This window comes from Sorghum bicolor, chromosome 10, assembly GCF_000003195.3.
Source record: "Sorghum bicolor cultivar BTx623 chromosome 10, Sorghum_bicolor_NCBIv3, whole genome shotgun sequence".
NCBI lineage: Eukaryota > Viridiplantae > Streptophyta > Magnoliopsida > Poales > Poaceae > Sorghum > Sorghum bicolor.
In genome coordinates this window covers 9,147,578-9,159,374 of record NC_012879.2, presented here as the reverse complement: position 1 = coordinate 9,159,374, position 11,797 = coordinate 9,147,578, and the positions used below count along the sequence as shown (strand labels likewise).

The following is an 11,797-nucleotide window of genomic DNA, read 5'->3' as shown; positions in this document are numbered from 1 at the left end:
CGATTGAGAAGACTTCATGTCATGAAATCGTGCTTGAGACGTCTGTGGATGGTAAGGAGAATATTAAAATTACTATCAAGTTTTTTTGTGCTCAGAGGCAATCAAAATCTCCCATTAGAGAGGAAAAAAGATGTCATTGTTGGTGTCCAGGGCATTAATTAAACAACAAAATAGCAAGGGTGGGTTTTTCAAATAAGCCTAGTCGTGCACACAAAATAACAAGGATGACAGCTGATTGACAACACACAAAATCAACATATTCAAAGCTCTATCATGTCATTCCTTGTTTGTTGCTTCAACGAATTATGACACCCTAGAATGGTTAGACCAGCTAGGGTAGCCCATAGCCGTCGCATACTCTAATAAGTCTCCTCGAGACTTATTGGGTTTTGGGTCTCAAGAGATCTCATCAGTGTGTCTTCTATATTTGGACAATTTTAAATGATACGAACACGTCGCCGTGTGGCTTCAACGACATGTTCTGTGTATTGTGTGCGGTGCCGAAGGCACACAGGAACATATGTCGTTATTTAAAATTCCTTGATATTTGATTCAAGAAAAAACATACTTGATATTTGAGTCACCATCGTACAGATTCAATAGCCAGGGAAGATAACATAAACACCATGCATGGCATAGAGTACACTAAATACACACACATGTACACACAAGCATACATACGGAATTTCCTGGAGAACTACTAGTAGCCTGCGATAATAACTAGCGAGAGTGAGAAAGAACACACTTCACACATGTATTGCTTTCTTCATGGACAGGACGAGCACAGCATGCTTGGTTTTCTCATTCTCAAGGTGTTTGGCAACACGGCGAGCGTACTCTTCAAATAACTTGTCGAGTATGGCTTCTCCAAATTGGCTTGCAACCAGCGGCTCCATCACTGCTCGTAGGCACTTGGCGACGTTCTCACCGCTCCTAATACTGTTACGCACAACATCACTTTCTTCCGAGTCATCGTAGGGATCCCAATTTATCTCGAATACTTTAACATGATTCATGTTGAACAACCCAACTTGCTTCACTATCGCCTCCACTTCACCAACCGATGGTGAATACATTGGTAGATAGAATGACTCAAGTTTTTCCTTGTCCACAAGACCCTGCAAAGATCAAACAAAGTCCAATTTACCGCAAGCTAATTAAAATCACTAGCTAGTAGAGTGATCAAAAGTACAGTACTTTGTATTTAATTTACCTCATCAACTAGGGATTTCAGCGACTGCGCAAGCAATCCGTAAAGATGGTTAGACTCTCCAGTGAGCACATCCTCATGCTTCCTTCCAATAAATGTTAGAACCATTTGGCCGCCAGACACGAGCTCCTCGTAGCGTAGCTTGAGGAAGAGGGAGAAGTCCTTCTGAAACTGCTGTTGAAACAGCTTCACCATCGACGGTGACATAGTCTTTGTGATGTAGATATCTAGGCATGTTTTTTTGGTGCCCTTCAGTTGCTCCGGTGCCTATATATGTATATATATACACACAAAAAAAGAGAGGATCAAACAAAAAGCAACTACCAGATAATGCTGAGTCCAGGAGTGAAATACAAAGACGTGTGTGAACTGCATCGTCTTGCCAGCATGCATATACATACCTGAGAGCGCCACTGAAGGCAGAACAAAGAGTGGAACAGGTGAACACTTTCACTAGGGAAGATCCTAGTGTAGTAGGAACCCGGCAACCCGGTGATATAGCAAGGAGGCAGTGCCTCTTCTGCCTCACCCTTGTGCTTTCTTGCCGTCGACTTATGGAACTGCTGGATCAGCTGGAAGAGATTGTTGAAGTCATTTCCGGGAAGGTCATTGAGGAAGAACTGAAGCTGCGGCGGGCGGTCATGTCGTCGGTCGTCAAGTTCCTTGCAATGGCGAGCTATGATGCCAATCACCTCGGAGACGAAGCGCAGTGTGTTAGGCCCCGATGAGCAGCCTAAGTCGGCCACCACCATGGTTTTAGGGAGGAGAGCTGTGTATACTTCTCTAGTGGCCTCCTCAAGGACCGGCTTCATGTGAAACATAGCTTTCTCCTGTTTTCCATACAACAGAAACATGTGTTATTACTTTCTCAGATCTTATAACGATTATAGAACGAAAGAAAAATACCATTTCATGTTAATGCATGAGACAAAGTAGAAACTAGTGAAAATATAGTATGCAACAGAGAAGAAGCAGTTGTGCACGCTGGAAATAAATAACTGAGAGAGTTATTACTTGAATCCTAGAATTTTTTGTGTAGCTAGTTTCTCCATTCCCTGTAGCCATGTGGAGATCACGCTCGATTCTCATGGGCATGGCTGCGAGTTGAGGCTTCAGCTAAGGTGTAGAGATGTATCAAGTACCCAAGCCAAAGCTCAGCACATACAAGCACAACAATTTTGCAAACTAAAGCTGTGTGAAGGGCTAAATTTATAGATAAATTTGCCATGCATGTTTCACATGGTCGTGTAACAGTTACGTAGCTAAAAACACGCACAGTGCTAATATTGCACGTGAATCAGCGCTGGTCACTTATGTGGGTGCCACTTCGTCTCATGGCCACAAATAATTGGTTTTTTCCATATAGCATCAATCATCAGGCTATAATTAGAGAGAAATTAGTGCATCCGTGGACGTGAGGGCATGTGCCAATGTATCTAGCTCTTCATATGTGTCAGTCAGACAATGAGATGTCGGCGGATTGGGTGAATTTGAATTGTTAGTTTAGTTTCTCTTCTCTTTTGAGGGCCCTATCCGGACCATTTGATCTTGAATATCAGAAAAGGATGAAAGAATCGGTCTCCACGGATATCTTTTTGTTTCAAAACAAAACTATTAGCATTTTAGGCTCGGCCATCTAGAATGTGTATTATACATGAATATTTTTACAATAGTTGGAGAGGCGATGAGAAGCAATTGGTGTGTCTATGGTATGTGGACCAGAACATGAAAAACGATGAGAGACGATGGGAGCAAGGCGATGGAAGACGTACGATAGATGTGTCTATGGTCGGTGGGCCATAGACGTCACATCGCCTCCGAAATTACGAGGATTAGGACCCTAAATAGAGGAGTGATAATTCCTTTTTTCGTATTTCTTTTTTTAATGAAGGGTAAAAGGGTAAATTCATAATTGTAAAAATAATAATTTGAGTACAATAGTTAGGATAGTTAGTTAGATAAAAATCTTCTTCTTAAGTTTTTTTAAAATCTTCTTAGGGTTCCACTTGTCGGCGTCCATAAGTGCGTGTTACAGGGAGCTGTCGCCGCCGATAATAGGGGCTGGGATTTAAGAGAACCTTATATAATGACGTTATTACCCTTCCACGAATTAAATCAAAAAAAGTTTTTTAGCGGAGGTGGGAGGCGATTGGAAGCGATTCCAACCATTGTAAAAGGTCTCATTATACATATGGAAGACTAGAAGATCCATTTTTCAAAACGAAGAGAATGGCTCCATTTTTTCTTTATTTATTTATTCAGTTAAATAAAGGATTTGTTACGAAAACACCTCACCAGGTACTTGAATTGAAAGAGATCAAGAATCCCGATTCTCTTTATTTGGAATGGATCCAATTCTATTAAGGTCAGTCTCAATGGAGGTTTCATTAGAGTTTCATGCACATTAAATATGCTGATGTGGCGCTATATTAATGAAGAGAGAGATGATAAGAGTTTCATGAGAGTAGAGAGAGTTTCATCCCCATAAAACTCCTATCCACTGTTTCCATGGATGTGTTAAAAACTGTGTCATGAAACTCCCATTGAGGATGGCCTAAGTCTGACTCATAGTGATCATTTCTCGTTATCAAAGATTGACCTTGGTTTCAAAGGATTGAACAACCAGGATCCACATATGAAGGAGAAGAAAAAAAGGTCAATATGAAGGTGAAAGAAATAATAGTAACATGCTCTCGAGCATCTAGCATTATTCTACCAGCAATGGTCGCGATTCATAATGGAAAGGAACATGTGCCTATTTGCATAACAAATCTTATACTCCCTCTATCCCTGAAAGCTTCAATTCCTAGAATCCGTGTCAGTCAAACTTGTTTAACTTTGACCAATTTTATAGAAAAAAGCATCAATATGTATAACATAAAATGAGTATGTTACGAAAATATATTGAATAATAAATCTAATGGTATTAGTTTGGTACTATAAATCTTAGCGTTTTTTTCTATAAATTTGGTCAAAGTTTTAAAAGTTTGACTTTAGACAACTCTAGAAGTTGCAGCTTTTAGGGACGGAGGGAGTAGTACACATTGGGGGAATTTATGTCTATTCGGCATTTCACGAGTTATAAAATAAAAAAAAAGAGTATTAAATCTCGTCATTAATTGAATTGAGGATAAACAAATAGCTTTATTTGTAATAATAAAGCTTATCTGCCACACATGCATGAGCCATGAATGCGCGCATGCATCAGGATTAGATCTCATGTGACGTGCTCTAGTACGAGTGTGTTGTTGCCATGCGTGTCCACACACACCTACCAAACTCTACCCAACGTAAGATCGAGCATGCATATCATGAGTCTCGTTTAGACCCACTCTCAATTCTGATTACTATCACAGGTAGTAGGTAGTGTTACCAAGTATATAATTATTCTAAACATAAGGAAAAATGCCATTTCGTGCTGATGAGACCATATTCCTCACTACAGGAATCTGGATGTTCGCCGACAGCCCAGGCGTTTGCCGACAGCCAGGATCTGGGCTGTCGGCGAACCAACTGTTTGCCGACAGCCGAAGACCACTGTCGGCAAAGTCCACGGTTTGCCGACAGCCACTGTTGGCTGTCGGCAAACTACGCTCTTTGCCAACAGCCACTCGATGCTGTCGGCAAACTTTTTTTTTTTTGAATTGTGACTTCAAAATTTTTTTGTTGCCTAGATACATTGTTTACAATCACATGTTTGAATTTGGGCCTTTTTGGAAATATTTACCTATATTTCGCTAATTTTTTTCCTTCACTTGAATTTTCCCGCATTTTTCAAATTTGAATTGCAGGTACATGAAATAATGAAACTTTGGCCTTCGAAATATGATATTCATGGTGGGGAATGTGTTTTAAGGCCGCGTACCAAAGCTCACCAAAAGTTTCAAGTCCTTGTACACGTAACACGACCATCCAGGAGTGGCAAATGTGTTTTTTAATTATATAAAATCCAAACGAAGTTGAAAAATCACGAAACTTGACGGGGTGTCGTGTTATCGCATGTGAAGGCTATGAAAAAAAATTGAAAAAGTTTGGAGCAAGTTGCGGCGTAACATGCTTAAAACCTAGACATCTCCACACATCTCACTTGTGATCACATGTGGAGTTGTGTGTCTTTTGAGCATTTAACGTCGCAACTTGCTCCAATTTTTTTTAAATTTTTCCATAGCCTCCACATGCTATAACACGACACCCCGTTAATTTTCGTGATTTTTCAACTTCGATTGGATTTTATATAATTAAAAAACACTTTTACCAATCTTGGATGGTCGTGTTAGGTGGACAAGGACTTGAAACTTTTGGGTGAGCTCTCGGACACGACCTTAAAACACACTCCCCATCATGAATATCATTTTTTCAAGGCCAAAGTTTCACTATTTCATGCACCTGCAGTTCAAACTTAAAAAATGCGGGAAAATTGTAGTGAGCGAAAAGAATTAAGAAAACATAGCTAAATAACTCAAAACAGCCCCAAATTTTGAATTTGAGATTTAATTGTGTTACCTAGGGCCCAGAAAAAAAATAGATTATTGAGTGGAAAAATCAATTTAAAGAAATTAATTAATGAAATATAGCAAAAAAAGTCAAAAAATAACTAAACTTTTTGAGGTGTCATGTTGTCACATGTGGACCCTATAGAAAAAATTTGAGAAAGTTTGGAGCAGTTACAGTATCAGATGGACAAAAACCAGACATTTACAATATAATCGCATGCAAATAAATTAGAGAAAAAAAGTTCTTTGCCGACTGCGCTAGATCCAGGCAGTCGGCAAAGGATATTCGTTATTAAAATATTCCGAGCCTTTGCCGACTGCCTTGCCAAGTGGCAGTCGGCAAAGGAGACTTGTCCGCACCCGCGCCTAAAACGAAGGAGCCAGCGCTGCCAGCACCCGCGCCTCCTCCCCTGTCAAGATGGGGGTGGTGTGGTTCGGCCCACCGGTTCAGCAAACCGGCCCAAAAAGAAGATTCTATTGGGGTTCGACCCACTCCTGCCTCCCGTCCGTGTGGCGGCGGCGCCCTAGCTTCGCCGCTCCTTGCCTTGAGCCGCGCCGTCGGAACTCCACCTCTCCTTGCCTTGAGTCGCGCCGCTGGAAGCCTGGAACCCGACGTCGAGCTCCGCCGCTCCTTGCCTTGAGCCGCGCCGTCGGAACTCCACCTCTCCTTGCCTTGAGCCGCGCCGCTGGAAGCCTGGAACCCGACATCGAGCTCCGCCGCTCCTTGCCTTGAGGCCGGTGACATCGGCCAAGAAGAAGCATCCCCAGCCCCACGACATCGGCCGAGAAGCATCCCCAGTCTGCCACCCTGCATTTAACGCCCGCAGCAGGTATGTGCGCGCTCTTGCTCTGTTCGTTTCCATTTCGACTGAGCTTGGGATCCATAGCTCGGGGTTGTCGTCGTACTTGTGTGCCGCGCCGCCGAGGTGCGATCTCTCTGCTCTGGGGTGCAAGTGCGACAGTGTTGCTGCGCAGTTCTCTGCATCTGGAAACCTGTAGTTGCGTTTAGACTATTCATTCAAGGGGCCTTGCCACTGGAATTTCAGTCGTAGTTAGTCGCCACCCGAGTGGTAGGACTGGAGTGATTTCAGTGACTTGGGGTAAATGGTGATCCAAAAAGTTCTTGCTTTGTTCACTCCGTGCCAAAGAAAACATTCTCCTAGCAATCAGTGCTCTGTTACTTACGCTGGAGTTATTGACTTTTGAGAACTGAAGTTTCAGATATCACTCTGAACTTATTACCAAACAATCCTTTATGGAATTCTGTAAAAATTTGAGGATTTCATGTTTTGTACAGGTAGTTAGTTCTAGTGAAGTTTCAGATATCACTCTGAACTTATTACCAAACAATCCTTTATGGAATTCTGTAAAAAATTGAGGATTTCATGTTTTGTACAGGTAGTCACTCAGAATGTGTAGTTCTAGTAATTTTAAAGGAATAGAGTGTAAGCTCCTCTACAACATCTAGACTAGTTCTGTGCTTGCATGATTGCACTGGTTGAGAGTTTCCTTTTCTCTGGTTTTTATTCACTGAGGATATGTTAGTAGTATAATCTGACTTGCAATCTTAATAATCTGACTTGCAATCTTTGCACTAGTTACAGTTAGTACACAACTAGTATGTGAACTCAGGTTCAGAGGAGCTTGAAAATCGAGTTAAAATGAATCCATGCTCTGTAGGGCAGATTTTTATTTGATGAACTTGTTAGTAGCAGAATATACTTATTAATAAAGTTTGAATTAGCAGCTGTTTATACTGTAATAATAATAATAAAGTATGACAAGCTCTCTGAAAAAAGTTTATCTATCCATGTTACATTTGAGCAGGTGTGGTAATTAATCCTTCTAATTGTTGGCCTTCGTGCCATTGTGATGTCGGCCTTCGTGCCACTATGGTTATTGGCCTTCTTGCCGTTGTGGTTATCGGCCTTCGCGCCATTGTTTTTTGCAGGTTTTGGAACCTCCCCGGCGTCATGTTTGAACCCAGGAATGTGTTCTTGACGCTGATAATACCTGGACACCCGGGCAACAATATGGGTGTGTTCATGCAGCCAGTGTGGGATGAATTGCAACATGCTTGGGACGAGGGGGTGCTGACGTACGACCGAGCTACAAAGAGGAACTTCACAATGCATGTGTGGTACCAGTATTCATTGCATGACTTCTTGGCGTATGGCTTGTTCAGCGCGTGGTGTGTTCACGGGAAGTTCCCTTGCCCAACATGCAAGACAGATGTGATGTTCACCTGGCTGAAAAAGGGTGGCAAGTACTCTTCTTTCGACAAACATCGGCAATTCCTACCCGAGGGCCATGAATTGAGACGGGATAAAAAGCATTTCACGAAAGGTGTTCAAGTCACCGACCCCATTCCTGAGCCTAGGAGCCCTGCCGCTGTCCTTGCCGAGTTACAGGCTCTCCAAATTGATGAAGTGAACGGTGGTTTTATTGGATATGGTACCACACACATGTGGACTCATATATCGGGCTTGCATAGGCTACCGTACTTCAAGGACCTTCTTCTTCCACACAACATCGATGTAATGCACACAGAAAAGAATGTCGCCGAGGCACTCTGGGCAACACTCATGGACCTTGGTAAGAAGTCGAAGGACAACGTTAAGGCTAGACTCGACATTGAAACTATTTGTGATAGACCAAAGCTTGTGATGAAGACCCCTGCGCCAGGCAAGAGATGGAAAAGGGGCCCGGCCGATTACGTCCTGAAAAGGCCAGTTAGGAAGGAAATACTGAAGTGGATGAGCACGTTGCAGTTCCCTGATGGGTATGCGGCGAATCTGGCCCGAGGAGTGAACTTGGAGACTATGAAAGTGTTAGGGATGAAGACTCACGACTTCCACATATGGATTCAGCGGGTCCTTCCCGCGATGACCCGAGGATACCTCCCGGAGCCAGTGTGGCGCGTCCTGGCAGAGTTGAGCTTTTTCTTCCGTCAGCTTTGTGCCAAGCAGTTATCTCGAGAAGTTTGTCTTGAACTGGAGAAGGGTGCACCTAAGTTGCTCTGCAAGTTGGAGATGATATTTCCACCCGGCTTCTTCCTATCGATGCAGCATCTGATTTTGCACCTGCCAAGGGAGGCACGGTTGGGGGGGCCCGTGCAGCACCGTTGGTGCTATCCAATCGAGAGGTGTCTAAAGCTACTTCGGAAGAAGTGTAAAAATAAAGCCAAAATTGAGGCTTTTGTGGCAGAGGCATTCATTATGGAGGAGGTGTCGACATTCACACAGGCGTACTATACCGAAAAACTTCAAAGACCGCAAGATCCAACCCCTCGTTACAACGTCGAGGAGAACTCATCGAACCTCAGCCTTTTCAAAGGGGATGTCGGAAGAGGAAGCACAGCTACCAACAAGAACTTGACCCATGAGGAGTGGACCACTTTCATGATGTACTTGTTGTTGAACCTTGATGAGTGCCTGGTTTATCAGAAGTAAGTTCTCAGTACGCTTGTTTCATACACCGTCACTATATCATCTTAATTACCTATCGATTCGACCCCTTGTCTCTTGTTTTTTAGGGAATTCATTAATATTTACTGGAGGGGCAATACTGCTCCTACCTCGCAACAAGAGGACCGTCTTCTTAGACACAGCAAGGCTGGCCAGGGTACCCGACCTACCCCACGCAGCCGTTCACGTGGGGGCCTCCTCCTCCACAGTCGCAGGGCTACTCCTCGTGGCCGAGGGCGCAGACGCAGCAGGGGCCTAGCGCAGGACTATGGCGCTACGACGCCGCGCCGTCAGGGTGGACTCAGGCACCACCACAGGCAGGGTGGGGTTCGTGGGGCGATGGGACCCCTGGGGACGGCGCCACGAGCTAGGTACGTTTGCCTCCCTTAACTACTTGTTGGCCTTCGTGCCGCGATGGTTGTCGGCCTTCGTGCCGCTATGGTTATCGGCCTTCGTGCCGTGGTCGTTGTTGGCCTTCGTGCCATGTTTTTTGCAGGTCTTGGAACCTCCCCGTGCAGGGGAGGTGCTGCCGAATTTTTGAGTGGATACTAATCTTTTTCTCTCCTTTTGTAGGAGGACCTGTGGGGGGTACTCGGTGACGAGCAAAGTACCTTTGCCTCCATCTTCTCGACTAGGACGCATGTTAGACCCTTTTGCCCTCATGTTGGACTTGTAGGACTTGTTGGACATGTATGCACTTGTTACGCGACGTTATGTGTATTTCGGACATGTATCGATGGATTTGATGATCATGTGTGGATTCATGTTGAGATCGAATCCGATGATGAAATGTGGTTTATATGCTATATTGTTATTATAAACGTGATCTGTGGTATATATATATGCTATAAATGTGATTCGAATGCAATGAAACAGTAAAAAAAAATCCCAGCTTTGCCGACAGCTTTGACCATAGCTGTCGGCAAAGCTGTGTATTTTTTGCCGACAGCAGATGTTTGCCGACAGCCTTGGTAGGGACTTTGCCGACAGCCCTGTTTACCTGGCTATCGGCAAAAAATTGGACTTTGCCGACAGCTATCTTGGCCTGGCTGTCGGCAAACCATGACTTTGCCAACAGCCCTGGCTGTCGGCAAACCTGGCTTTGCCAACAGCCCTGGCTGTCGGCGATGCCGTTCACTTCGCCGACAGACCACGTGGCTGTCGGCGAAAGGACGCCGACAGCGCCCTAATTGCTGTCGGCAAAGTCCTGTTTGCCGACAGGATTTTTTCGACAGGGGTTTGCCGACAGGAATAGGGAAATCCTGTCGGCAAACTCTTTGCCGACTGTAAAAGGAGCTTCGCCGACAGCTTTCAGCTGTCGGCAAAACCGCGAATTCCTGTAGTGCCTGATGATGCCCAACTAAGTATAGTATATACAACAGAAAAAGCAGTTGTGCATGCTGGAAAATAAATAAATGAGAGAAATCTTACTTGAATCCTAGAGTTTTTCGTGTAGCTAGTTTCTCCGTTCCCCGTGGCCATGTGGAGATCTCGCTCAATTCTCATTGGCATGGCTGCGTGCGAGTAGTTGAGGCTTCAGCCTTCAGCTATGGTATATGGTGTAGATCGAGAAGTACCCAAGCCAAAGCTCAGCGCATACAAGCACAACAATTTTGCAAACTAAAGATGTGTGAAGGGCTAAATTTATAGATAAACTTGCCATGCATGCATGTTTCACATCCTCGTGTAACAGTGACGTAGCCAAAAAAGGCACAGAGTGTTAATATTACACGTGAATCAGCTGCTCACTTATGTGCTATCACCATCATCTCTCGAATTCGTGTGGCCACAATTAGCTAGTGTGGCCCCTGTTATTGGAATGCGTGTCTTCGTCGGTGAAGTGAAGCTATGTGGCATGAAACCGATCGACTACAAATTAAGAATATAAGGCGTTCACTGCTAGCTGCCTTAAGCAAGCGAACGAAGTGTCATTGCAACGACGCCGCTTTCTCTAGTTATGCTGCTGTCTCCGTATGGAGATGTGCGTGCGGTCCTGGGGGCTTGTCCATTGGGTTCACCGGTCACCTATTGTGTGTGCGTCTGTGCCACACACACAGCGATCAACATCTACATGATCCATCGTATATCCACCCTAATAAGTAAGTGGTGCCGAACAAGATAAGCACTTCCGTTCCGACGACCCTCTGGGATTTATTTTCGTCCACGTATATTATTGCACGGAAAAACGGTGGATGGAAAATTAAAGACATAGTTCATGCATGTATAGGAGAATCGAATTGAATGATGGAAAAATACAAGAAGATATACCAAGGAAAAAAATGCTAAAAGATACATTTTTTTACGATGAAAGAAGAATTATATTAGATAATAGCTAGGTACATGAATACATTACAAGCACTCTGGATTACACAAATATCGAGAAAAAAATCATTTATATTATACCCAAGCTGTGAATAGCTCCAGATCTCAAAACCAAACTTGTACGACGCTTTGCAGTATGGATGACCATACAAAATTAGGTAGGAGAGTACCAGCATATGTAGTATGTAGTACCAGTACCTATATTTCTCTATTATTTATTATTTTTTGATAAAAAACTAGGTAGTTATTTTGATTTCATGTCTATGTGGTCCCATTTGCTCTTAGGTTGAGGGGGAAGTACATTA

At 43.7% G+C, this 11,797-nt stretch overlaps 2 protein-coding genes across 3 annotated transcripts; one reads left to right on the top strand and one right to left on the bottom strand.

Moving 5' to 3' along the window:
- LOC8065709 (anthranilate O-methyltransferase 2) lies at positions 533-10,788 on the bottom strand. Of its 2 annotated transcripts, none has more exons than XM_002436739.2 (4): positions 2,225-2,410; positions 1,612-2,040; positions 1,214-1,477; positions 533-1,118 (listed from the first exon to the last, which is right to left on the bottom strand). In XM_002436739.2, the coding sequence occupies exons 1-4, from the start codon at positions 2,303-2,305 to the stop codon at positions 747-749; spliced, it is 1,146 nt and encodes a 381-aa protein (XP_002436784.1). In that variant the 5' UTR covers positions 2,306-2,410; the 3' UTR covers positions 533-746. The 2 variants fall into 2 exon arrangements, with proteins under 2 accessions (XP_002436784.1, XP_021304530.1); XM_021448855.1 differs by lacking the exon at positions 2,225-2,410 and adding an exon at positions 10,602-10,788 and having other exon boundaries at positions 617-1,118.
- Positions 7,581-9,947, top strand: LOC110430825. The gene is made up of 3 exons (XM_021448854.1): positions 7,581-9,151; positions 9,239-9,541; positions 9,744-9,947. The coding sequence occupies exons 1-3, from the start codon at positions 7,596-7,598 to the stop codon at positions 9,844-9,846; spliced, it is 1,962 nt and encodes a 653-aa protein (XP_021304529.1). The 5' UTR covers positions 7,581-7,595; the 3' UTR covers positions 9,847-9,947.

What these genes read in the sequence shown, in the direction of transcription:
- LOC110430825 (XM_021448854.1), top strand. Translation starts at nt 7,596, where the DNA reads ATGGTTATTGGCCTTCTTGCCGTTGTGGTTATCGGCCTTCGCGCCATT. An exon ending in GAGTGCCTGGTTTATCAGAA is followed by an intron (nt 9,152 to 9,238) that starts GTAAGTTCTCAG and finishes CTTGTTTTTTAG; the next exon opens with GGAATTCATTAATATTTACT. An exon ending in GGGACGGCGCCACGAGCTAG is followed by an intron (nt 9,542 to 9,743) that starts GTACGTTTGCCT and finishes CTCCTTTTGTAG; the next exon opens with GAGGACCTGTGGGGGGTACT.
- LOC8065709 (XM_021448855.1), bottom strand. Translation starts at nt 10,682, where the DNA reads ATGCCAATGAGAATTGAGCGAGATCTCCACATGGCCACGGGGAACGGA. An exon ending in CGAAAAACTCTAGGATTCAA is followed by an intron (nt 2,041 to 10,601) that starts GTAAGATTTCTC and finishes TATGGAAAACAG; the next exon opens with GAGAAAGCTATGTTTCACAT. An exon ending in TGAAATCCCTAGTTGATGAG is followed by an intron (nt 1,119 to 1,213) that starts GTAAATTAAATA and finishes TGATCTTTGCAG; the next exon opens with GGTCTTGTGGACAAGGAAAA.